We start from the raw sequence: 27,910 nt of genomic DNA on the forward strand, positions 1-27,910 counted from the left end.
ATGTAGTGTCAAAGTAGTTTCTATTCACATTGTTGTAATGTATATGGTTGGCAGGGAATTTTTCATGTCTGCTGTTCTTCCTTTTATTACTCTTGTAACCTGCGCTCCTGCTGTACATTGCGTATCAAAAATAGGTAACATATTTAAATGTCTTCTATTTCCGCGATGTATTGTGTAGATATTATGAATATGAACCCATTACTTTTCTGGGATCAGGGATACAGCAATCGAGTAACTTGAAAATGAAGGTGACAGATACAAAACTCCATTTCATGGTAGTTTTGAAAGATAAACAAGACTTCTGAATATTGGGTACATTAGGATTCAAACAGTCTGTTCATGCTGTTACAGGCTGATCTACAGTATTTGGAATCCAGTTGCATGCATTAGTTGTTATCTCGGACAATATGTTTGTCCCACCTAGCAACAACTATGATCTATGGAAACTGGATTAGAAAATATTGGTTCATTATTCAATAACAGGTTGTTTGAATACATTGTTATCCATAAGTTATAATAACTTAAGATTACCCGCTGATCATTCATGTACCTCATACATGTACGCATGTCTGCACTGTAAACACCGTTTTAGTTAAACACATATCCATGGTCTAACGGATGTAAATTCATTGGTTTATAATTCTCATTTACGCTTCCTTGGAGTAATTTGATTTTATTCGGTCAGGTTACATAATTATGAATAGTCCACTGATAAAGGATCCATACTGTACATGCCATTTTTATATTTTCAGTTGATGCCTCCATTTCTGTTACTGCACATGATTATTTTTGCCAAAATTTTGTGATAATCCAACTGTTTCCATTATGTTCATAAACACATCTCTCATAAATCATGTTTTTCCTGTCTGTTCAGTTTGCTCGTTATCGTTATTTCTTCAGAACCAGTGGATACATAAACTTCAAACTTTAGGGAAAAATTGTATCACCATAGAAAGACAAGCTGATGAAATACATAAAGTACATGGTCAGCCTTCAGGGTCGCAGTTTTATCAAGTTTTAGAACAAAAAGTTTAAGTGATATTTTGCGAAATCATGTATTCGCAACAAGAAGAATATCTGAATGTATTTTACGTAGTTACACACGTCAAGATGCCCAGGTCGGCTAATGTAGCCTATACATGTAATTCGAGATTCTGATTTCATTATATTTCTTGAACTTTGTGACCATCGCCACTGGAAGTTTAGAACTCAAACTACTCTTATGTAGGGTAAATTTCAAGTGTCAAGAATAACTTGTAACGTAATCTTAAATGTTTAGGATGGTATGCATCACCTTAAATAAATGTTCTGATAAGAGATAAGATACATTAGTTCAAAGCCTCCTTTTAAACTGTCTTCCGTCTCTCCTTTATACTATAGTTTTGTAATATACGTATTGAAACTAAGTTACGGGGGCTTGCCTCCCATACAAGCTTCGCTTTTCTTGGCAAGCCCCTCCGTTCTGTTTTATATAGTTATTATAGTCAAAGTTATTTTAGTTTGCATTAATTCTCATTGTTTATACCTTATTTCGATTGATGTTGTACTTTGAATTTGACTATGTATTGTTTGATTTTGTTGTGCTTTGTGAACGGAAAATGAATAAAATCTAAATCTAAATCTAAAAGATCAATAATTGCAGATATCAACTAATGAAAATCTATATGTTGACCCTGTATCATATTATAAAACCTATTATATGTATTGAACCATTGTATATACAATTCAAAATCAGGACGATGTTGGTCAAACGTCACAGATACAGAGGACGAAGTTGAATCTGTCTTGCTAGTTGTTGTATGTTTGAGGTTTGTATTTTTAAAAATAATTTTGTTTCTTTGTTAACCCATTCGTGACAGTAGATGTTCAGAGAAATTAAAATAAACCTTTCTTCTTCAAATTGACAAGACCTGTATTTTTTTACTAAGTGTTCAATACTATAAACGAAATGTATATGCGTAACACTATCATGATTGTCAATATGTATGGAAAACACTGTATTTGATTATATTGTTTACAATTTAGTAATTTTGGTACTTAATTTCCTTAACGTTTAATTGCTTTCACCCTTAATGGTAAAATTACATGGTGTTCTTGTGTGTATTATCTTTGCTTTAAAGTTATTAAACTTACTATATTACGTTATAATTATAAAGTCATGTTTTAATCTGGCATGTGCACTAATTGTTTCATGATTCTTAGCTTCTTGTTTGTTGAATTGTTTTAAACAGCAGTTCTATACATGTACTTGTCAGTGTTAGTGTTGATGGTTGCGTTAACGACTTTCAATATTTCTACCTATGAATGTGTCTTTTGAACGTTTTATATATTTTCCTGATTTTTTTTCTTGAAATCAGATCAGTTTGAATCAGAGATATTCAGCATTTGTGATTATTATGTGTAATCGTGTCCTTTCATGAATGTTCAATTATAATTTGTTGTTTTTGCTTGAGTGAAGGTAATGGCTAATATGAGACCACTGTATCACACAGCCAAGTCACTCAGGAGAACAATAGAAAGTGGTTATAATTCCATTCCTCGGCCTCTCCGGATGTTACAGTCTTGCGCTTGGCGTGCTCACAGTAGGTAAGGGCATCACAGATGACATTCTCCAAGAAGACTTCAGTACACTGCGTGTCTCTTCGTAGATGAGACCAGAGATTCTTTTGACTCCACCTCTTCTTGCTGGACGGCAGATAGCAGGCTTTGTGATACCTTGGATGTTGTCTCGTAAAACCTTGCGATGTGCACCCTTCTGAGACCCTTTCCTCGTTTTCCATGCCCCGACATCTTGATGAATGAGACTAGTTGTGTACGATCCCAAAGACTGGATGTTTTGCTGGGCGAATGTTATGCTGTGGCCACCCACTGTTAAGAGACTCGACTGCAGATGCTGCTTGTGTATTATATACACTGTACAATCTCATGGCATAGGTGCAACTAATGAACTCCATTCAGATGATCTGAAGTAATTGTTTGGGGGATTGGTATCCAGGTGGGTGTTTACGACCTTGGTAACAGCTTGGTCACATCACATAATCATTTAACATTGGACTTCTTGAGATGGTAGGTTTCATTTATGTTGACCAATATATTTTTTATGTAGAGTTTTCAACTGCATTGCCTACACTTGACAAACAAGGGATATTAAAGAGAAGTAGATTTGTCCAGTAAACGAACAAAAAGTTCAATTATTTTTTTATTCAGGCATTTGATTGATTTCATTTAATCTATTTATGGCAGAGACAGCAGTCAAGAACCGGTTTTACCATAAAAACAAATATGCCATACTTAAACTTGTAAGCCCTACTTGATCTATATTGGCATGAAGACAAGTTATTGTTCCATAAAAAAGAAGAATGAAGAGGAAGAGTTGCACTCCACAATGGATTCGGCTTCTGTTAACTTTGTAGAGAATGCATTGCACATTCTACACCAATAGTCTTCTCACTGGTCACCAGACCATATTTGGTTTATTTTTCTATTTATTTTCAATTTTACAGACATGGAATGATGTAACAAGTATTACCAGCCTACCATTATGAATTGCTAATTCGTGGACACCAATAGAAAAGTCACCTTGTGGTCCTTCACCAATTCAAGCTATGGAAGAAATATTTGACAATTCTTATCATGTCAGAGAGGTTTGAAGATATACTCCTCTTCACTAAGATTACCCTCAGCCCCTGTTTTAGCCAAGAATAATGTTATATACCGTACTGCAAACTTATGCATTTTGATGACACTGATTGCTCAGCATATACAGGTATAATTTTGGAATATATGTAATTAAAGGGGGGCAATACTGAATTCTTGATTTTTTACAGTTGTTAATATCCTCATTTAGGACAGAAAAAGTTTTAATTTTTCAAGAGTCACTTGTAAGTTAAAATCCTGACATAATATTTCACATGCCGATAATGACATTTGGGGGTTGTATCTTGTCCCTCCCTCCTGCCCCCAGAAAGAGGGGGGGGGGGGAGAGCACTTCATGGTCGCTTCATGGAAAGTGATCTTGTTGCTATGGGTACGCTCTCAGTGCGGTCAAAAGTTTCATGGAACAATGCTACAAGCGACTCTTGCCTGCGTAGGTAAATATTGCATACAAACTACTTTGTTCCGTGATTCTTTTTCGTTCGCGAGTGGTGAATGCCCGGGGTGTATGTGTATTGACCAAATCTTTTGCTCCTTTCGGCGGTGAATTCTTTAAAATTGTCATTTGTGGTATATATATTCCAGAGGAACTTTCAAGATGGATCGAATTGAGGATTTCATTGAAGAGGAGAGACGTAAAAGACTGCAACAGTTTAGAAGACAGATTGTGATACGTTTTGGGAAATTGTCCAACATAATCTCACCAACTATTGGACAAAGATTTTCAGAATTAACAAGGAGACTATTCAATTTTTGTGCCATGAACTTAGACATCTCATCCAAAAACAAGACACAAAATAAAGGAAAGCTGTCTCCATAGAAAAAAGATAAGCTGTCACTCTTTGGAGGCTAGCTTCAAATGTGGAATTTAGAACATTGTCGTATCTCTATGGAGTTGGAAGGTCTTCAGCATGTACGATTGTAAATTCAACATGCAGGGCAATCGTTGACAGATCAGTACCACTTTTCATCAAAGTCCCGAAGAATGTGCTTCTCTTTGAAGTTCTCAAAGGATTTGAGGTGAAGAGCTTTCCCCAGAGAGATGGGATGCATCGTTGCCCCCTACAACATGCAACAAACTATCATAATAGGAGTTTGCACAGTGTCATCCTTCAAGCAGTATGTGATCACCGATAAAGGTATTTACAAAAATGAATGATTAAACAAAAATACAGTCTAAAGGGCTGTGCCCAGAATTTTTTCAGGGGATGGGGGCAAGACAAACATACACACACAAAATCAAAGAAAAATGAAAGGGAGTGAGGTGACTGGGCTTGTCATTTGGGTGTTTCTGGATTTTTCTTTAGGGAAATTGAACGATTTCATGCACCCTTTTGGTTATATTTGAGAAAAATTTCCCAACTGTCCGTGACCAAGCAATAAATTGCTTCCTCCCCTGATATCCTTTGGAATGAGACGAGATGCTGACAAAAATGAGATGAAAGATGTACATGCAACTTTGTCTTGTGAGGGCACCTGGCAACGCAGAGACTTCTAAAGCAAAAACGGGATTGTGACTCATCTGACCGTTATAGACCCAAAATCCAAAGTGCATGACATTGTATCCTGTCAAGCAATGTAGCATGTGTAAGAAAAGCAGGAAGAATACGGATGATGCCACTTAAACCGAACGGTATGAAATGCACAAAAGTAATAAGAATTCTGATAGATCATCCGGGAATATGGAGGTAACAGCTATGGAAAACATATTCAGGAGATCAAAAAAAAGCAAACCAAGCTGACACTGGACACATGATGGTGACTGCAAGTCATATTCTAATGCAGCTGAAGTGAATATCTACAAAAAAATTCACAATTACAAAACTTGAATGCTGTGGACATGTTCAAATGAGAATGGGGAAAAGGCTTGCGGGCATTTTAGTAGTAACTAATCGTCCATTATATATCGTCCATTATTCTACATGAAACATAGAAATGCTTCACATGTGTGTTCACTATGTTTGATTATTTTGCACTTTGTTTTACATGCATGTTATCTTTGCACATTTATGCATTATTTGCAAATGATGAAAAATGCACAGTAGGATAAGTACTCTTTCAATGAATTAGAAAAAAGGGAAGAAAAAAAACTAAAACACTGCCGCCATCCCTGAAGGATGATGAAGTGTGTGTACGTGTGTGAGAGAAAGGTTGCAACTTCAGGTGTCAGGTGGGTGGATTTATTTGTGTCCTGTATGAACAACACATTACCGAGATAGGGCAGTCAATATCCTCACATATAAAACCTTTTCCTAAGAATCAAAGAAATAATGATTCATTACCACTAAATTTTGTAAGATTGGAATATTGGATGATTCTCAAGTATAAAGTCATATTATTGGACCTAAATGAAAGCTTAAGACAGGTTTTGATGAATAATAATAAAAAAAAACTAAAGCATTGGGAACAGTAACGGTGCACTTGATTAATAATTGTCTGTATTACTTGCTTTAAACAATCTATAAATATAAACTACAATAGCTCGTTAGTCATTGGCCCCAATGATGTTAACCTTTCAGGAGTGCCTGCGAATAATGAAATATAACCATACATTTTCTACTCCCTGGGAAGCATTTTAGATAACACTTCACAGATGATCATAATGCCAACACATACCGAGGAGTCATTCAAAGAACCATTTTTATCATTACTCAAATACAAAGACTATTGGAGCATTGCAAGAAACTTGCAATCAATTGCAAGTCTATTTTTGGTCCCTAAATCAATCATTTGTCTTGCACTTAATTGCAAATTAGTGATTGATTGCTAATCTGCTCCTTGAAACAAGAAGTTTAATCTGATATGCTATAACTAATGTTGATCTATCAGTTGTAAAATTGCAACAGAATATTTGCAATTGATCACAAATATTTTCTTGCAACACCCCCTATATCTGATATATTACTGCACCCTGGCCTGGCTGTGTTGCGAATAAACTTTCTGCGACCTTTGACCTTCTGTTCGGGTCCTTGGCGTAGAACTCGTCCTCCACCTGCTTGAGGAATGCTTGGAGTGTATCATTGGGTACCATGGAAACGGTGCATCCTGCCCATCCTGCTCCAGTCAGCCTGGAACCCAGAGCCCCTGCCTTCCTGATGAGTATCAAGGGGTAAAGAGAGAGGAAGAGATTGTGTGAATAGTGAGATTTGAACAGGGGGGGGGGGGTGAAAGAGAAAGAATAAAAGAGACAGAGAAAGAGATACAGGTTATGGTTAGGGAGATACAAGGGAAGGTGTAGGTATTGTTAACCATTATCACTGTAGTTTTAACTGTTATTGTGTTGTCAAGGTATTATTGACCATTATCACTATAATTTTAACTGTTATTGTGTTGTCAAGGTATTATTGACCATTATCACTATAATTTTAACTGTTATTGTGTTGTCAAGGTATTATTGACCATTATCACTATAATTTTAACTGTTATTGTGTTGTCAATGTTGTCATCATTGTGACACATTGTTACATTATTTAGAGACTATGAGATACATTGTACATCATTTACCCATTTTACACCATTTTTCTTGATGGACACACATTTCTTGACAGATTTTCTCCTATCTACATGTATATACAGTCATCAAAAATCTTTACAAATCAGTAAAAACAATTAAAAAAAGAAAATGTTATTACTTGCAAATTTCTACCAGTTCATCCAGCTCTGGACAACTGCATTCATAGAGGTCTCTGCAACTAGCGTGACTGTCATTCATCAGGTTGCCTAGCAACTGAGCAGTGTCTTTCACACTGGAGTCATTGCACAAGGCTTTGAACTTCAATACACGATTTGCCTCGCTGAAGACATGCATGGCTCGGTTGTGGAGCTTGAAAGATTGCACTGTAAATATGGAAAGAATAAAAATGTATCTAAATCAACATTTTAACGAGTGCACACAAGTAAAAATTTACAGATATTGAAAACAAAGGGAAAAGCAAGAAGAAATAAGTTAAGAGAAAGATCAGAACAGAGATAGAGAGAAGAGAGAGAGAGAAATAGGGAGAGAGAATGAGAGAAAAGGGAAAGGGGGTAAGAGAGTAAAAGACAAATAAATGGAAAACAGAGAGAAGAGAGGGAAGGACGGGACAAGACAGCATGGGGAAAAAATAAGTGTACATAAAGACAAAAAGGAAAACAAGAGCGAAACACGAAACCACATACAATAAGGAAAATAATGAAAGAAAATAAAGTTAGAATTCATTATAAATAATGCTTCTTTACCATGAAGAGTGTTTTGACTCAGACTCTCACTGTTGAGTTCATCAGTAGACACACCTAGAATACCACACACCTCATCCTTGGTGTAAGGCTCTGGATGCAAGACTTGGTCTACCATCTCCTCCATGTCAGACAGGGAGACTCCAAGAGCTTTCTCAACATCCGCAAGACGTCTCATCTTCCTCCAATCAAGACCTTTGGACTTGGCAAGAATCTGACAATAGAAAATAGGATGTTTATAAATATAAAAAAATATCACATATATGTCAACCTTGAATTTGAAAAAGCTGATTGGTCATCCCTTTATAGATTACAATTAATACATGTATCTTTTTCAAAATGCCTTTTTCCTTAATCACAGAGGAAATAAATATATATCTTTTGTTATAAGAAATCACATTCTGGCAACAGAAAACTAAGGTCTAGATTTTGAACAGAGATTAAAAAATATATGAATCTAACAAAGTCGGATACAATGCAATAAAGCTTTCCAAGTTGTGCATGAAGCATGGTTTCTTTAGAATGGAGGTTTTTTTTCCCTATAAGACTGACCCTATTCCAAAAAAAAGACAGTAATCGCAGAATAATGGTGCGAACATTTCCATCCTCCACTTGATTATTACATTAGTTTACCCCCTATCCTGCATGATGATCCTCAAATATTGTTCAGACACAATGGCCCGAATTCACAAAGGTGGTTTTGAGAACCCATGGTTGAGTCCATGGTTTTACAGATTTCCTGTATAAATTACGCTTAATTTAGCGCCAAAGTGATGCCTGTTACCATGGTTAGATACGCTATTTTATTCATGAGTCCACTGTTTGAAGAGTGGCCTCATTAAAAACATTGGACTCATGAATAAAATAAAGTGGATAACCATGGCAACAGGTGTCAATTTGGCGCACTGTGACAAAAGCGTGCATCAGCATTGGACATTTGTTTAAATATGCGGTAAAATAAGCGTAATTTGTACAGGAAATCTGCATAAACCATGGACTCAACTGTTGGTTTTCAAAACCACCTTTGTGAATTCAGGCCAATGTGAAAAAGCTCAGAATTTATCTCACCCACATTATGTGAACAATGTAGATGCGATAATGAGGCAATGAAGATACCGGACAAGCAGGAAACCTTTTGTTTTTTGTTGACTTGCCAAAAACATGCTTTTCCATGTTAGTTCATTGGAAATTTTGTACAGATATTTGTACTCTTGTACAAGTCATGGCATTATTGTGACATCACAAAGGAATCATTGCATGTAATGAATAACTCTGGACAATTTTTTGAGACTCTACATGAGTAATGCACACATTTGAAGTGATTGGATTGGATGAAGCATTGGACATTTGTTTAAATACGCGGTAAAATAAGCATAATTTATTCAGGAAATCTGCATAAACCATGGACTCAATCGTGGGTTTTCAAAACCACCTTTGTGAATTCAGGCCAATGTGAAAAAGCTCAGAATTTATCTCACCCACATTATATGAACAATGTAGATGGGATAATGAGGCAATAAGGAATAGTGAACAAGCAGGAGACCTTTTGTTTTTTGCTTGACTTGCCAAAAATATGCTTTTCCATGTTAGTTCACAGGAACTTTTGTACAAAGATGTGCACAGTCATGGCATTATTGTGACATCACAAAGGAATCATAGCATGTCATGAATAACTCTGGACAGTTTTTTGAGACTTTACATGAGTAATGCACACAGTTGGAGTGATTTTCCAAACAATGTCTGAACAATACAAAGTTTGTTGCTGGGCTTGTCACACCAGTTGCCTATTGCAGAAAGAGTTGCATTAGACATTAAAGGGGAATGAAACCTTTGGAACAAATAGGCTTGTGTAGAAACAGAAAAATCAAAGAATAAGAATAAAGAAAGTTTTAGAAAAATCGGACAAATAGTGAGAAAGTTATGAGCATTTGAATATTGCAATCACTAATGCTATGGAGATCTTCACATTGGCAATGCGACAAGGATGTGTGATGTCACTGATGAACAACTTTCCCTTTGGTGGACTATAAAATACCCTCAAAATGTCTCTTTTTGCTTTTTCTTATGATGATACAAACTCTTTATCCATGATGTATTCTTAAAAAATATGTATTACATGCCCTCATGTAGACAGAACACATGATTTATAGATAGATGTGATAAAAGAGGCAATTCTAGTGAAATATATACTAAAGTAATGGGGAGAGTTGTTCACAAGTGACATCACACATCTTTGTCGCATTGCCAATTTGCTATCTCCATAGCACTAGTGATTGCAATATTCAAATGCTCATAACTTTCTCATTATTTGTCCGATTTTTCTCAAACTTTCGTTGATCTGTTTCTTTGATTTTTCTGTTTTCACACAAGCTTTCTTGTTCCAATGGTTTCATTCTCCTTTAAACTTAAAAAAAAAATGAAGCACAAGTCCCTAACAATATGCATGTTTCATTTGCTCCACATCATGTTGTATTGATTTTTTTTTTTCCAGATGCCTTGGATCATAACTCTTGCTGCAACGGGCCCCATGTCTGATAAGGGCTTAACCTTAATACCCTACTCGTAACCCATATCAAGAAATCAACAAATATCCATTAAGTACTTATCCTATCAAAAGAGGGGAAATAGTTTCTCTCGATACTGGTAAAGAATAAGGAGTTCAATACAACTATATCCCTACATCATCTACATGACCTTTACACAAGGATACAAACCTGTGAAGCCAGCCTGCATTCCACTACCCGGATATTAAAATGGGATGTTGAAGCCTTCTGCAACTCAACGCAGCTATTGGCTACCACAAACACCACACCTTCTGGGAGACTGACATCATGGGCTCTGATGGGGTTAAACTCGATGTGCTTTGCCTGGAGTAAGGGTATACAAGCAAAGCCAATTGGTGTAGGATGTCAATCACATGGGAGAAGATATGTAAATTGATGGATTAGCATAGCAAAAGGGCTATCAAACATGATCTCATCAAGCCTGGGGTGGGGGCTGACTGTTGGGACATTTCCATGCTGACTTGCCCATCTTTAATAGTAGATTTTTCTAGTACTACAGTACATGCAGTAAACTGCTGATGACCTCATATGTGAGATAGATCCTATTGTAAATACTGTAATTTACATTTTGATTCATCTTCTGAAATATTGTTTTTAGTTTTGGATGTTCTATTAAATTTTTCAATATAACAGCTCACAGCTTTTTCCATTCTAATCATCAGATTTCAGCTAAAGAGAAAACATTGGGAGATCAACAGGACTATCAAAGAGTTGCAGTGATATTCCACAGGTAGTTCATTGTATAAGCAAAAAATTATGTCTTGAGATAACTGCAGTTGAGGGCCATACATGAATTAAATTCACACCATCCTCTATTAAGGTACTTGATTGATGATTATTCCAGCCCCTGGTGCCATTTTTTCTCTGCACAGGAATGCATATTCAGCATTTTCCAAAACAGCCGTGCCATTTGTTTTTATGTACATGTGCATGCTAAATGGTAGCAGTAGAATAAAAAAAAAGTTCAGCTTGACTCTCACTGAACGATATGGCATGGACTTTTATTTGAATTTCTTTTCAACTGCATACTCTACAATAAAGTTTTTTCAACCAATCAAACTAAATATTTTTTATCAATAGCTGCTTTATTTAACTTGTGACATCAAGGGTTTGTTGCAGCTTTGCTCCAGGAATAAAGTGGTCCCTGTAAAAAGCGTAAAATTAATTAAAAAAAAGAGCAGTTAACAGGTGAAATAGGTGGCTGTTTTCATAAAGCTGTTCAAAAATTATAGCTGGGCACAACTTTACAAATGCCTGAATCATTTTTCTTTATTTTATGCAGATTTTCAAATCAGCAAAAGTTTAAAGATGATCTTTATTGGTTAAACTTCTTGTTTTTTTTTTTTGAACAGTAGCTGCTTACTAGCTATTGACATCAAGGCATCATTTAAACTTTGCTCCAGGAACAAGGTTCATGCAAAGTGTAATATTTTCAAAGTTTAATATGCAAAGATTAATATTTTCAAATCTGACCAAGACTATGGAAATTCATTACCACTTTTTTGAATCACCTGTGGAAATTTTGAGTACATTATTTGGCACAAAAACATGTTCCAGTAGTTTGTAAGGTCATGTGTAACTTATAAACAGATTTACTAATTGGGCGCGTCATGGTCTAGTGGTTGTTACTCTTGCCTTTCAAACAGAGGGTCGTGGGTTCGAATCCTAGCCATGGCGTGTTTTCCTTCAGTAAGAAATTTATCCACACTGTGCTGCACTCGACCCAGGTGAGGTGAATGGGTACCCGACAGGATTAAATCCTTGAATGCACAAGCGCTGAAAGGCAGCTCAAGCTAAAGCTGGGGTAGTAATGATAATAATAACAATGCGCCTCGGAATAGATTATTTTTAGATAGATAGCGCTATACAAATGCCTACTATTATTATTATTGCAAAGCTCCCAGGGTTGCAGTGCATGCTGAGTCCTGTTTCTGCATATTTTTGTGATGATGACCATTTAATGAGATAACTAAAACTTAAAAATTAGCACCATACCGTTCCAGCTTTGGCAAGGAAGCAGATGGATTGGTCCATGCCTCCACCCTGAGTTCCAATATAACGCTCACATCTCATACAAATGTCTGCAAGTTCTGTCTGCAATGGTATGGAATGGAAAGAAATATTAAATTGATGTATCATTTGCTTTCAAGGTACAACTTGTTTACAACAAATTTTCGCTCCTAGCCTCAAGATGCCATGAAAACTTCAGCAGAGTAATCATGAGTTAAAAAGAAACCGAACAAATACGGCTGCTCCCATAAAAAATGCAACAATTTCATAAGGTAAATTTAAGCGAGAAAACTGAGAAATCCTGCTCAGTACTATTACTTCCTTATTTATTGTACCTAGAGATTTGAAATGTAATATCATCTGAAAGTTTCAGTACAGATACAGAAGATTTCCCAGTCTTCAGTGAAACTGGATGTCTTAGGTATTTATTTATTTCACTAGTATAGCAGTCTGTTGTAAAGAAAAATAAATACTGGCAGACAAAAAAAGTTATGACTCGGGGTCAATCACTATCATACGCTATAGGAGCACAATATCAAAATCATGACACGAAAACTACAATGAATACAGGCTGTGTACTATTGAAACGTCTCTCATAGTAATAACAGTTTCATGATGATCATATGTCATGATAATGCCAAGAAATACAAAGTTTTGATACAGTTCAAACTACAGAAATCCCTCCACTATTTTGAGTTAGTTAACCGAAAGTAACAGTCCCAAACATCGTTGATTCATTTGCAGAAAAACATTAAAAAATATGAACTTAACCCAATACTTGTAGTTCGAATTTTGTCCTTCCTGGTGAAAAATACAAACACTCAAAGGAAACAATCTTTTCCAGACAAAAAATACCTATGAATATTTATCCTGAGTTGAAACTTTATAATTGAAGAACCAAATATGCAATATTTTTCAAGCCTGATGATAGTCTTCTCACCTTTGTGAAGGCTAAGCTATGTGCATGCATGGTAGCGAGCCCTGCACAGCACACCAATGCACTGGAACTAGACAGGCCAGCACTCTTGGGTACATTCCCATTCACCATGATGCTCATACCCTTAGGGGTGTTGACCATCCCAGCTCTCTCAAGGATTCCTTTGATTCCACATAGGATGTAGTTGTGCCACTCTGGCCGTGATTGGTCGATGGTGAATGATGTCATGTCGGTAACAAAGTCACTGAGAAGGCAAAAGAGTTGGAAGGTAACTACATGTAGCTGATTATTACTATCATCCAGCATTACATCAGTAAATTTTATGTATACCTTGATTGCCAAAGGTTTGCCAGACATAGAAACAATATTTGCAAAATGGATTCCAAGTATTATTGTTTAGTTATTACTATACCAGGTGAATGTGAATCACTCTAGTAAACAGGGGTGGTATTCTGAAAACATTCTTATCTCTGTTCTTATCTCATAGAGATACAAAGACATTAATAAAATCATTACAAATCAGTATTCTCAAATCTTCTTAATGTGTTCTTATCTCTGTAAAGACTGCCCCTTTATCTTCAACATGCCCCTTTTTAGATATTACCGATCAAAATGCACTTCATATTTACAGTTTAACCAATAGAAGTGTTCCTTATGTCAAAGAGATTATCATGCGCACTGTGCATACATTAGTTTCGGACATATTGCGCGAAATAGGCATTTTATAAATTTAAACACAATGACTGCTTTTATTTCTTGACTAGACACGTGCACAAAATAAAGAAAGAAAAGAAAGTACGTAAGTAAGAAGACAGAAAAGGCTCTGCATGAAAGCAGAAATGAAAAAAAAAATGAAAGGAAAAAAACAAAAATTAAAAGAATAAAATAAAGAAAGAGCAAAAGAAAGAAAGAAAAAAATACAGAAAAAAAAGAAAAAGAAACTAAACAGGATGAAATAAAAAGATTAAAAAGGAGAAAGCAAAAAAAGGGGGGGGGAAGGAGTTAGAAACAAGTGGACCATCCCCGGCAGTCTCGCCTGCATCACGCGATTCAATATAGCAGCAGTGCTGACTTTGAAAAACAACTATATTTAAAAAAAAAAAAATTCATATGATAATAAAATACCAAGTTCAATGACCCTGGATGACCTTTGACATCAGTCATGTGACCTGAATCTCGAGCAGGATGTTCAATGATACTAGATTACTCTAATCTCACATTTTCATGAACTAGATCTATAATAAAGTTACATTTATGATGGTAATTCAGCAAATACCTCCAACAAACCTGGCTAAAGTTTTATGATCCTAAATGACCTTTGGCCTTGGTCATGTGAACTGAAACTTGGATAGGGTGTTTGCTGCTACTTGATTTCTTTCATATCCAAGATTCATTAAGTAGATCTATAAACTTTCAAAGTTATGATGGAAATCAACAAATATCCCCAACATGACCCTAAATTGATCCCAAATGACCTTTGACCTTGGTCATGTGTCTTAAAACTCAGGCAGGGTGTTCAGTAATACTTGATTACTCTAATGTCAATAAACATGCTCTTTTTTTAGTTCCTGTACAATATTGCAATGTCCAAGTAAATTATTCCAAACAAATTACAATGACACAAGTGTTTTTTTTTTCTTTTTCTATGTTGTCAATTTCAAATGCCCATATAAAAAAAAAATCCCTGAAGAATTATTCCAGCATAATTTTGTCAAAAGCAGTTTCAAAATTGATATGATCATCATTGCAACTTTCCTAGGAACTGTCTAGTTGCATGTGCAAGCACTCCCCCGATAAACTTTCATGTTTCTGTATATAGCACATACACTGTCATCATAATGACGAATCACAAATAATCTTTGGTGTGACAGGCAGACAAGGACATATTTATTTCCATAGGGGTAATTCTTACCTGAACTTCGAATTTGCATTGCTCAAATGAAGCTCTGTATTAGTATTTGTTGCTACAGCCATGAGGATGTCCTGTTCTATCGCCATTGGTAGCACAGAATAACCACAATAGTCAATATGTTCCCCTATATGACAAAAATATGTAAACAAGTACATATCAATTCATTTGCAACTCTTCAAATTTATCAATTTCCTTTGCACCAAAGTTATTCTATTCATTAAAGGTCAAGTTACTTAGAAAAATGTTGGTTTGAATGAATAGAGAAATATCAAACAGTATAATGCTGAAAAATTCTGATAAAGCTAAGAAAGTCCTGACATTTTAAAGTTTTGTTTATTTTTCACAAAACAGTTATATGCATATGAGACAGTCGATGATATCCCTCACTCACTATTTCTTTTGTTTTTTGTCTGAATTATATACAATATTTCATTTTTACAGATTTGACAATAACAACAAACTTGACTGAAGCATTTAGTATTAAACAATGCGAATTCCACATGTTCAGAAAGGAATTGTTGTTCACTTGACAATGAGGAAAAAATTAGAATAAATTCATATTTCATATGATAAAATACAAACAAAATAGTGAGTGGATGACTTTAAGTTATTTGTCCATCAATCAAATAAATTCACTATTTTTCATCTAAACCATTCACTCAAAATGGATCCCTCTCAGAAATGATGGATCAAGCAAATTTGTACAAAATGAAATGATGAATCTACAGAAAGCACCATCATTTCCTGCTGGTTCCATCATGGAATAAATAAAAAGGTGACAGGAGAGAGAGAGAGAGGGAGAGAGAGAGAGAGAAAAGGAAAGGAAAGTCTGATCTTACCAATCAAGTTTACTCTCCCAGAAGCTCTTGCTAGAAATAACGGTTTCTTCTTGTACTTGTTCTCAAAACTTGCAAATAAATCATCCGTTCTGAAAATAAAAGCAATTAACAATAATGGATAACAAAAATATGTGTGTACACAATAAAACTGTAAGCCTACCTTTAAATATAAAGAAAATCTAATTCGACCAGTATAAAAAAATTAAAAATGATACAAGGCTCTTTGTGCATTCAACTGTGTTCACAAATATTCCCCTCCACTGTGAGATTCATTTTTTTTTCTTCAGAACTTCAGGTTTTAAACTCAAGAGGATATAACTTTTTTGTCCCTGATTGTTTGAAAAAAATGGTATGTATTATGAAGCAAACTTGTATGTTGTTTTCTTTAAAAAAAATTACAATACAAGTGCACAACATGTATAGCACATTACATCAAAATTTTAAATGTGCTTTACAATGATACATAAATATCTAACTTTGTAATCATGCATAATACACATATGATGTAATTCAATTTGAATATTACTGTGCTCATGTTTACATTTTTATGAAACCATTTCTTTAGGCCATATAGGCCTAATAGCTAAAAAGAAACAGGGTGTAAATTTTGACCTGACCCCCATGTCTTTGAAAAAAGAGAATAGTTGGTGTCTTGCTCCTACAATGAACAAGAACCACGGTATTGTATTATATAGGCCTATTGGTCATTAAAATTGATAAACTATATCATATGCCATGTGTGCAGAACTTTAAACACATTTGAGAAAAAGCACTGGAACAGGAAAAATATGAAAACAAAATGACAGGTGTGCATTGATGAGAAAAAAAACACGCAGAGAGTTTGATAATGACATCCCTTCACCCATTAATTTCTTTAAAAATGTAATAACAAATCCAAACCCATCAAAAAAAATCTACATCAAGAATCTACCGTAATTCATTAAAAAAATATGAATTGGCAGATAGAAATAACAAAGCGTTTTTTTTTTTTAAACTGTTCTATTGAGATATATTTTATATGACTGAAAAGGAAATTAGTCATTTCAACAATTCTTGTTTTGTTTTTCATGGTTTCATGAATTTTTTATGTATTTCTATTGCTTTTTATTTTTCTTTTCTTTCCATTTTCACAATTTTTTGCTTCAAATGTTTTAATTTATCAGTATTCATAAAAAACAGTCTTCAGCAACTAAAGAAAAGGTAAATAAATCACTTTTAAGTGCACTCTCAAAATTTGTTTTTCTCCATTCACTTTGCTCACAAATCTCCCCATTGACATTGTGCGCAAATTTCCCATACCTAACAATTTTTTAATCAACTTTTATTAAAAACTAAACTATATTTTTGAAACTTTATGTGGTATAACAGTTCCATATTCAATAAAATGTATCATTTACCAAAATTACCTTAATAACACTGCCTACAGTGGAAGATGCAACAATACAAGTATTGTATTCTGAGAAATAGCTTTAAAAAACATCATAAAAACTTTACTATGGGACATTTCATCCTTGGACAAGAACTTATTTGCATATTTATAGGTCAAGTCCACCCAAGAAAAGTGTTGATTCAAGTAAATAGAGAAAAATCACACCAGCATAACACTGAAAATTTCATCAAAATCGGATATAAAATAAGATTTTAAAGTTTCCCTTATTTTTCACAAAACAGTGATATGTTCAGTTCACTGTCATGGAAATGAGACAGTCGAGGATGTCCTTCGATCACTCACTATTTCTTTTTTTTATTATTTGAATTATACAATATTTCATTTTATACATACATGTATATGACAATAAGAACCAACTTGACTGAACCATTTAGTATTGAACAATGATAATTCTACATGTTCAGGGAGGAATTGATCATTGTTGACTTGTCAATAAAGACAAATCAGAATATTTCATGTCATATCATGAAATACAAAAGAAAAAGTGAGTGATGTCATCATTTTCCCCATTTACATACTGACCAGGATGTGTATATAACTGTTTTGTGAAATCAAGCGAAATTTCAGATGTCATAACCATTTTATTTTTCATCCGATTTTGATGAAATTTTCAGTTATGCTTGTAGGATTTTTCTCTTATTCAAATAAATTTTTGTTGGGGTGGACTTGTTCTTTGATTAGATGAAACCACTTCTTTCCATCAAAAGTAATGTTGGGGGTCCATGTCCCACCTATGCTAAATCTCACAAGTTTTGTTTTGATTTTCTTTGAGTTTTATCATTCTCCCATATGTAAAACCCTTTTTACCAATTATGCAAACTAGGTTGCCCAAAATTAGCTTATAAATTTGCATATAATTAATTTTTTAAAAATGAAATCTTAAATATCAACTTTTGGGCTTTCTTACCCTATCAATGATAACTTCTGAAAATAAAGATGAAAGTTTGTCTTCTAGGGTGACCTTTCTAGGACTTGCCCATTAATGAATATGTGATAATATAATGGCATTCATCATCACCTGGGGGGTGGGCACTTCCATTGACAAGTGGATACCAGGCGCGACCATGAGATTTCGAAAAGCACCTTAACAAGTATTTTCCATATTCTGAAAATGTGCCCCTTTAACAAGTAGGCATATTGGTGTGTGAAATACTACCCTTAACATGTATTGGAAATCTATTGGCCTTGACAAATATTCCCTGAATTGACCCCCTAAACAAGAGCAGCTATATTTTAATTATATCATGGACATCTGCATTACCTTTACTTACAAGTTATATTGGGTTTAGTACTGGCCCATCTCCCATTCCCACACCTTTCTCAAAATCAAACAGCAAAGCAATAGCAATTTCAGTGAAAAGCGGGAAAGACTTCCATATGTCCCCTCCACTAATTTTAAAAAATACTTCCCCAAAACCCCCTTCTGTCTTTCTCTTTTTTTCTTCTTACTTCCGGTGGGAACTTGGATTCGAACCTCTCGCTGCAGAACGAAGCATCTCCAGTCTGTCGCCTTACTCACTGAGCTAGCAGGAATTGTTGAAAGGCATGGGTTTCATAACAATTATCAACCGATATTACGACTAGTCTACTCTCCAAGAGTATTAGGTATTTATTTTTCTGACTAAATAAACCGATGCCATTGGGAATTACACACACTCGAATTTTTGACGGAATAAAGCCATACTTTGGTATGTATCCGACTTTTCCTTCTTAAATCTCTTAGATATATGTTAGATAATTCTTGATAAACCTTCTCCATATTTTTTTTCAATTTTAGTGGAGGGGACATATGGAAGTCTTGCCGAAAAGCGGCCTGCAGAGCTCTGCCTGGCTGTAGATGGGCTCGTTTTTGTCTCACCACAATTGTGGTTGAGACACTTTAATAGACCAAAAGCTTCGGTCTCTGTTATTTTGGTTGTTCAGCTGAACTCCGTTGGCTTCACTCACCAAATACAGAGACCGAAGTTCTAGCGCGATCTGTAAAGGGGACTCAATGGCAATGCTTATGTAATAATTTTGGATGAAACAGGGAAGTGAAGGTGCGCGACAGCCGAGGTAAGTCACTGTTTTGGTTCCTTTTAACTTGATTTTTTGCTGTTTTTTGGCAATTAATGCCAAGAAGAGGGAATATTAATTTGCATTTCGGTCGCATTAATTTTCAAAAGTTTGATTCATTAAAGACACAAATTGAAGAGCCCCGACTGACTGGGTGATTTTGCATTGTATGTCCCCTAATGGTGGCTGCACGGTAGCGCGAGCTGTCTGTGTAGGAGAAATTTAAAAATATAATACAAAACTCCTTGTAACAAACGGCTGCCAGCTGTCTAATTCACACTTAATCTGAGCTGACCTTTTCCTTTGAGACAGAGGGATTTCAGCAAGAATAGGTGGCTTGTCTCCATGATTAATCTCCTCCATTTTCAAAGGAATAATTGTAGTCTTCTAGTACTCCGAGTAGATCAGACCTTTAGTCTGTACTAGACTGGCCGACTAAACAAATCTCAAGACAAGAGTATTTCCTTGACCGGTACGGTACCCTAGTTCTCGATCTCAATCACTTCAAGCTCAATTCGACTTTGCGATGTAGATGTTCCACTCAGCTCCGCGACACTCCCCTTTCACGGTCACGTCACAGACGTCGTCTGGTACCAGCTGCAACTTTCCCATTGATAAAGTTAAAAATGATAATATTTTCCCTTTTTATATATTTAATATATATTTTTCTTATGAAAAATATTATAAATATTGAAATGTGAGTTTTTAATACAATTTTTGTTCATATTAAATGGAATTAAACATTTTTTCTTCTTGACAAAATGAAATTGAGTGCAAAATTTGGCAACATTTTCAAGATGGCAGCGCCCTTGCGACTCTCCGCTTTAAAGTGTGCTTCCAATTTATCAAGATTTCAACGGATTTTCCCACAATTAGTGACAAAAATCAACTATTATTCTTCAGAAAATGCCGTAGCTAAGTCAGTTGAACCACAATATCCACCAATAGCACCTCCCAAAGACAGTAAACGAGAGTTGATTCGCATCGCATCGGAGCCCGTTCTCGCCGCCGAAACTCCGGCGGAGATGATCTACGCTCTGACGAAGAAGTACACGTGGAATTACAATATTCATCCTTACGCTTATCACCCGGGATTCGTCAATTTTTATAAACACATTACAAAGACCGAAATTGTAGATGGATTCCCAAATACAATTGAATCATGGATTCAAAGCGAAGAGGTGCAAAATCTAACAAAAAGTGTGATGGACATTGCAAAGAACGTTCTTGTGAATGATCACAACTTGACATACAGGCACAAACAGAATATTGTATTAAGGGACAGAGATGTGGGAACACAAGTATGCAAGAACCTTATGAATTGTATTATTCCTTACCTGGCTTCATCTAATCAACATCTAATGGAGGCAGATGTAGATTTCGATGTGGAAATGCAGTCCTTTTGGCAACGAGGATCACACAGATTTTATCAATTTCTTGGCAAGCCTCTACTAACTGTTCGAACAATGCAGCCACTCAGAGAGGTGAACCATCGCCCAAATAATACTATATAGTCATATTTTTCAAGCTTGGACATATATTTTAAGAAAATTAATTTATTTAAATGATTGTCTCTCATTTGTCATATTTCTGTAATAAAGTTTCTAGAGTATGTAGGCCCAATTGATATCTTTTCTTCCACTGTAGGCAGTGTTATTAAGGTAATTTTTGTAAATGATACAGTAATTAAATGGTATCAATTGTCATCTAATTCCTTTTTAATTTTCTTTTTTTAATGTTCAGTTTTATTTAAAGTTGTGAGTATATGCCCCCTTGCACATGATTTTCAATGTGTAGCCTAATCTTTTTGACAAATATGTGGTACAATATCGTGCATCCCAAGGGCGTAGTTCGACCAATGGGGGAGAGTTTCTTTTGCAACAGCCACCTAAAAAAAGTTAAAAAAAGAAAAAAAAAGAAAAGAAGTATATTAGGGTTAGGGTAACTTGGGTTTAGGGACTAAGAGTTAGGGTGTCTGTCGCAAAAGGAAATCTTACTCATAGTCATATTATAGACATCGGCCTCATCCCTGAATTTCCAGGTTTGTTTGCTCCAATAGAATCAACTGCAGACTGTCTTTTGGATTATACATATAGATCCCCTTGAGTACTTGATCAACAAAACTGTATTGAAACTTTGTTGTGTGACACTCTGATCATGATCATCATGTGATTTATTGATTGTGTGTTTTCTTTTTCCCCATCAGTTTATTGAGAAAGATGCCGATGTGTGCCAGGGGTCTGTACCAGACTGGCCTTATCATCCAAACACCATCAGTATTTTCAAAAAGTGTGGAAATGCAGTCTGCTTCCCAGGTAATCATGATGCAGCTATAACAGACACATAGATAAACCTGAGTTCATAATATTAATCGCAAACCATTGTGTATTAAATTATTGCAAAGGTCTTGGTACATGTATTTTCTATAGAAATGATTCCTTCATAATAAACATGTTTAATCTGTGAAATTTTAGCCCACTGCACAGTTATATCTTTAAGACCACTGAATGCCTCATTTATATTGCTACTTTAAACTTCTTCCAACTGAGGCTACAATATGAAAATGTTTGAGAAGCCAAAATCAATTTGTATCAAGGTACACTAACAAGTTTGCAATGATTTAATACACAATGGTTTGCGATTAATATTAACTCAGGTTTAATTTGGACTCTGGTCTAAAGTTGTTGTTTACTACATGGCTAGCCAAATGTGACACAAATCTCTGACAGTACAGGTTGAATTTATCAGCTCATTTTTTCTCACACCTTCATAACTGTGTGGGAAATTACGGAGTTAGTTTCTTTCACTATTAGTTTGATAGCAATAGCATGATGAAAAAGGACAGTGAACATAATGTACTTGCTCTGATCAGGCGTACTTTCATTTATAGAGATAAAGATACCATTGTTAAATTGTGTAAAGCATTGGTGAGACCTATTCTTGAGTATGGAAATGCTATTTGGCACCCAAGGTATGTCTGTGACCTTAAAGCCATTGAAAAAGTTCAGCGACGTGCGACCAAGTTGGTGCCATCATTGAAAGATCAAGAATACAGTAGAAGGCTTCGTTCCTTGAAGTTACCTTCCATTCAGTACAGAATGCGAAGAGGGGATATGATACAGACGTACAAGATCATCAATGGCATTGATGATTTGAACAAGGACATGTTCTTCACATCTGCATCAACTCAGACGACACGTGGACATCTATGCAAATTGTATGTGAGGAGAAACAGACTGGATGTTAGAAAAAATACTTTCAGTGCCAGAGTTGTAAATGACTGGAACTCCTTGCCGGCAGAGATAGTTACTGCATCAACGTTGAACAGATTCAAGTCACAGTTAGACAAGTTTTGGTCTGCAGTGCAATATGCTCATCCGTGGGAATAGTAACTCTGGCACAGCACACAGGCACACATTATTTTAATAGTTAGATTGAGATAGCAACAGTGATAGACCTGGGGAGTGTTTCATCAACATTTTTGTCCGACAAGTTGTCAGATCTGACATCTTTCCTTCATTCTGATTGGCTGAGAGGTACTGTTACTATGGTAATTGTCGGATAAAACAGGACTTGTTGGACAAAGTGCCTTCATGAAACGCTCCCCTGGAAACACGACTGCATAATTAATTGCATTTTTCCAGTAGATCCGGTAATAAGGTAATAATAAGGTAATAACAAAAACAATGGCAACAGACATAAAATTTCCAGCTTCCCATAATATCAGCACAAAGTCATACCACAGCTTAAGATTAAATTGACTTCAGAATAGGGCCAGTGGATTTTGGCAATATGTCTTAGAATTTAAAATCTTATCTTTTGCTGATTGTATACAGTAGATGCATATCTTTGCAGTTTTTCCTCTGTTTCAGAGCAGGACAAATGGCGATTCTCGAACTGTGATATTCTCAAATCAGATCAAATGCTAAGGTATAACTACAACAGTCTTGTTGCATGGCTGTTATGTGGTCAATTGTTTTCTTCTCTTCCCCTTCACAGGCTTCAAGCATGGTGGTGGTCACCTGAATGCTCACACCCAGCTATATCTTACTGATGACCGGAGGAGTAAAATAGAATCAAACCATATCCTACAAGATGTCCTGGAAGGTCAAGGAATCAGCACTTCCTTTGCATGGCTCAATGCTCTTGCTCTCTATCAACGTAAGATACCTGCGATATATTTCAAGCATGTAATGTAACTATGATGGATTGGTGGGGGTGGGGGAAGGGGAGACCCAAAAATGCATGAGGGCAAAGTGATACTCGCCCCTTAATGAAGCGCCGTGGTGTAGCGGTTCTGACTCTCGCCTTGTAATCAGAGGGTCATGTGTTTGAATCCCACCATGGTCTAGCATCCTGTGGCAAGGCGTCAATCCACACTTTTCCACTCTCACCCAGGTGCTAGTTGGGTACTGGTAGAAAACAACCGTCATTGTGGCTGGTCTAGCAAGTTTGCGCCTGACAGGCTGCTTAAAATTCTATGAATCCAGTGACCGGGTAATAATAATTGTAAACAATTTGAACAATCGTAGATTGATAAAGCGTTATATAAATGCCAATTATTATTATCATAATATTTGCTATCATTAGATTGCCTCTGACTCCAATAAAAAATTTAATCTGACATGGCCCAAAAGGCCCCCATTCAGAAAATTAAATTTTTGCTCGGGAGGGATTAGAGTCCTTTTTCTATGGCTTTGCATACATTTAGCCCAGGGATGCACTGTCATGAGTGAACTTGTCTTATATTTCCAACATGTAGGAGGTGTTTTTGTGTGTTTAATTAGGTTTGGCAGGCGTGAATCAATCATATATGAATGTTTATTTCCTGCACCTGACCAGAATTTTTTTTTTCTATTGACTGACCAGAAAATTTACTATGAAATAAAATTAAATGAGAATAAGATGGAGGATACAAGGTGCTTATACCCTTTTTATCAAAGGGATAGAGAAAATCCATACGTTAGTTGAATTTCTTGCTCACTCGCCACTTGCTCTCTTGAAAAGAAGTTGTATAAGACTGACAAATTACCCAAGTCATACTATTTCTTTGTTTTTGCCTTTTGATTCCATTGACTTATTTTGGTGTACTCATCACTTTGATTATTGTTAGCTGCCTCTTTCATGATATACTGGTATGCTTCTCATTGTCCCATCTTTAGTTCGACTGAGTAAAATTGTCCTTGAATATTATTATCCTTTATATTTTTCTCTCTTGTAGAGCACTGTTGTTACAGTGACATCCCGCAGCCGATGACCTGCCAGACCATTGTCACTGATGGCAAGTACTTCTCCTTCTACTGCTATCAGCTTAACTCTCTCAGACTGGATGACCTAACAGGGGAGGACAATGACCTTTGTAACGTCTGCTGGCAGGTCCGTGATGTTCCTCTGTTCTCAGCTGTTGAAGAGGGTCAGGTGGTGGATTTTAATGAGGATGTCTTAAAGATGATGGTGGCTTTCTTAGCTAATTCAAGCTTTAACTCAGGTTGATATGATTGGATTAGTATCATGAAACTGTAGATGATTTGAGATAGCTTTAGATGTGAAGGATCTTGATATTCATATACAAAAGGACAGCATTTGTTTCTCAAAATTTTGGTTTTGTCTCATGGCATGCACCATAATCATGCTCATACCTATATTAAAGAAACTGAAGCACTTCAATGTCTAAAATATTAAATGCTTCAGCTTTGTTTTCTTACTTCACACATCATCTTGTTCCTGGACCCTGTGATACAAGTAATTGTGATCAATGTCAAACTTAAACAATGAATGTCATTGGCTGATATGGAGTGCATTGAATAATATGTGTTTATGCAACATGTAATTTGATTTGTCATTGCCAAATTGCAATGACAGAAATTATGTCCTCTCTTTCGTATACATGTAAGTCAATTTCTCTAAGAAGAAAATGGTATTTTCAGCCATATATGTTTAACATGATTATGAGAGCAATTTTCCAAATGAAACCACAGGGCTTCTTTCCTTCTCTTGTTTATGACCATATGAGGCAGCGACATTGTCTTATCAACACTTATTTTGTTGTTGCTATATTGTGAAAGTTCTAACGTTAGGCCTAACATTTTTTGTAGGGATATTAACTTCATGATGTGATCAGGATATGATCCCATTCTAAAATTGCAGCTTATAATCTGCTAAAAATATCCGAAGGACTTAAAACACCAACATGTACATGTATACACTGTAGGGGTTGTTTGGGTTGATGCACAAAGTGTTTAAGTATGGAATAAAGTTTTGCTTAAGCTCAAGTAGGCACCTTGTTCTTAAAATGCAATCTCATTGATGCACTAGTTCCCCCGGGGAGGGGCACTCGACCAAAAAAGTGGTAGGGGTGTGCCGCGGGCAAGACAAAAAACGGGGGCCTTGGAGCGGGCTTATTGTAAATAGGAGGGTCCTTGGAACGGGCTTCGGAACTACAATTTTGTGAAAACGGGTCCTTGGAACGGATCGCCAGCATGTGAGCACGTGCCTATGGAACGGGCATGCGTGCATGATGCAGCTAGCGCAGTTTCCGCCGGGTGAGACGATGGTCGGACAGTGCTCGGCAGCCGCTTTTCACCAAAATTGCAGCAGATCAGTGCGACGGAATTGCGCAACGAAAAATATGTGAAGCTTTGGAGCGGATTATTTTCTTCTTTTTTCTCGATAAGAACAAAATGCTATGCCTTAGAGCAGCTTTCTTTGTTTTTGTTCTCAATAAGAGAAAAATTCTATGCCTTGGAACGGAAATTTGGGTGTAAAAATGGGGGTCCCCTCCGCAGCACGAACCCACTATGCATTATATACTGAGTGGCCCCCCCCCCAGGACTAGTCCTCTGTCTGGACTTATCTATTGAGGTTATCTATCTCTTGTATATCAAATGCAACTGGGACTTTGTTTAAGACATTCAGTCACACTCAACACTTTGTGAAATATTTCCTGCTAATAAAGTATAACAATTGACAGGCCTGCAATTGATATTTAAGAATCAGTAATATAAAAATTGTTATGAGCAATCATGTAACCCATCCCAATGTGCAACAATTCTCACAGTAAGTTTGAATAACTTATTCTTATGTTGTCATTGCTTGATCTCAGAATGAAAAAATAGCTTTCATGACTATTTACAGGTCATTCTACAAAAAGTCACATATCTTTTTCCCAATAAGCTTTCTGCTCATAGACTGGCGCCATTGCATTACTTTTATGACATAGACAATAGCAGATAAATTACTCAATTGTCAATGATGCTTTGACTTTAATATGATTGCAGATTGCCAGCACAAATGTTGTGGATGTTGAACTTTACCTCCATAGCACACTTGATTTTTAAAATAATTTTACAGTATGTTATTACTTGATAAAAAAATCATTGATATTGTGCATGGGTGTGAATCTACATGTATAGGTTTAAATATTTTTTTTTGGTCATTGTGACATTTCTTTTTTGGAATGACCAATATGAAACTTTATCTAGAGCTGTACCTTCTGATATATAATATTGTGATTGCACAAAGCATTAATTGATGATCAAGCATTTTTATAGCAAATTATAAAGTTGCTGGCTTTCCAAAGTTTAAATTGATCTGAATCTATTTTTAATCCCTACAAAAAAATGAGCCAAAATTATGTTTTTCCTGTAGGTTACTTAATTATTGAAAGCATTGCATGTATCCAGTTGAAAAATGTCCTCTTTTGTATAACATTGAGTGAATATTGTAAAAAATAATTTGTTTATTATTAAACAAATTTCTTAAGAAGTTCTAAATTTGTGTTATTTTTTAGGCTTTTCTCACGTTATATGAAAGTAAAGTGGAGATTATGATGAAAGAGAAAGGGAAAGAAATCTTGGGATGACACAACATAAATTTCCCAAACTAAATGTCTGAGAAATAGACAAGGGTAATATCCGTCTTGCGAGGGGTCTTTCTCGTTCTTTGCCTCCCCCTTTCCTCCTCTGTGTCCTGACCTTAATCAATGTAAAACCTAAATCGGTATTAAGAATTCAAGTCTATCATGATAAAGTTTATCTTAAAGTTCATCAATGTGTGATATATGTGTGTCCGAATGGGTGGGGGGTCAATTCTTATGGTTAAAAAACCTGAAAAGTCCTCATGTAAAAAATACATGCAGGCCCATCATAATGCACAAACTGATGTACATGCAATACTCTCCTGGGAGGCATTTCATGAAAAACTTTGTTAGCCCAGATTGAGAGTAACTTTCACAGATGGTAGTTAAGTGACTGTAAATCTTTGCATCATGTTAAA

General features: G+C 35.7%; 2 protein-coding genes across 2 annotated transcripts; one reads left to right on the forward strand and one right to left on the reverse strand.

Annotated features, from left to right (window-relative positions):
• Positions 1-6,467: 6,467 nt before the first annotated feature.
• Positions 6,468-20,184, reverse strand: LOC121416175 (N-acetylgalactosamine kinase-like). The gene is made up of 9 exons (XM_041609659.1): positions 19,932-20,184; positions 16,132-16,220; positions 15,293-15,416; positions 13,384-13,624; positions 12,429-12,527; positions 10,584-10,736; positions 7,873-8,083; positions 7,287-7,491; positions 6,468-6,746 (listed from the first exon to the last, which is right to left on the reverse strand). Exons 1-9 carry the CDS (start codon positions 19,997-19,999, stop codon positions 6,542-6,544), a joined length of 1,395 nt encoding a protein of 464 aa, XP_041465593.1. The 5' UTR covers positions 20,000-20,184; the 3' UTR covers positions 6,468-6,541.
• Positions 20,185-20,399: 215 nt separating this feature from the next.
• Positions 20,400-25,505, forward strand: LOC121416176 (39S ribosomal protein S30, mitochondrial-like). The gene is made up of 4 exons (XM_041609661.1): positions 20,400-21,120; positions 21,843-21,951; positions 23,636-23,797; positions 24,858-25,505. Exons 1-4 carry the CDS (start codon positions 20,434-20,436, stop codon positions 25,127-25,129), a joined length of 1,230 nt encoding a protein of 409 aa, XP_041465595.1. The 5' UTR covers positions 20,400-20,433; the 3' UTR covers positions 25,130-25,505.
• Positions 25,506-27,910: the final 2,405 nt, after the last annotated feature.

This window comes from Lytechinus variegatus, chromosome 5 (assembly GCF_018143015.1).
Source record: "Lytechinus variegatus isolate NC3 chromosome 5, Lvar_3.0, whole genome shotgun sequence".
Classification (NCBI taxonomy): Eukaryota; Metazoa; Echinodermata; class Echinoidea; order Temnopleuroida; family Toxopneustidae; genus Lytechinus; species Lytechinus variegatus.

What these genes read in the sequence shown, in the direction of transcription:
- LOC121416175 (XM_041609659.1), bottom strand. Translation starts at nt 19,999, where the DNA reads ATGGAGGAGATTAATCATGGAGACAAGCCACCTATTCTTGCTGAAATC. An exon ending in GAGTCAAAACACTCTTCATG is followed by an intron (nt 7,492 to 7,872) that starts GTAAAGAAGCAT and finishes CCATATTTACAG; the next exon opens with TGCAATCTTTCAAGCTCCAC. An exon ending in GAACTGGTAGAAATTTGCAA is followed by an intron (nt 6,747 to 7,286) that starts GTAATAACATTT and finishes GATACTCATCAG; the next exon opens with GAAGGCAGGGGCTCTGGGTT.
- LOC121416176 (XM_041609661.1), top strand. Translation starts at nt 20,434, where the DNA reads ATGGCAGCGCCCTTGCGACTCTCCGCTTTAAAGTGTGCTTCCAATTTA. An exon ending in CAATGCAGCCACTCAGAGAG is followed by an intron (nt 21,121 to 21,842) that starts GTGAACCATCGC and finishes TTTCCCCATCAG; the next exon opens with TTTATTGAGAAAGATGCCGA. An exon ending in AAATGCAGTCTGCTTCCCAG is followed by an intron (nt 21,952 to 23,635) that starts GTAATCATGATG and finishes TCCCCTTCACAG; the next exon opens with GCTTCAAGCATGGTGGTGGT.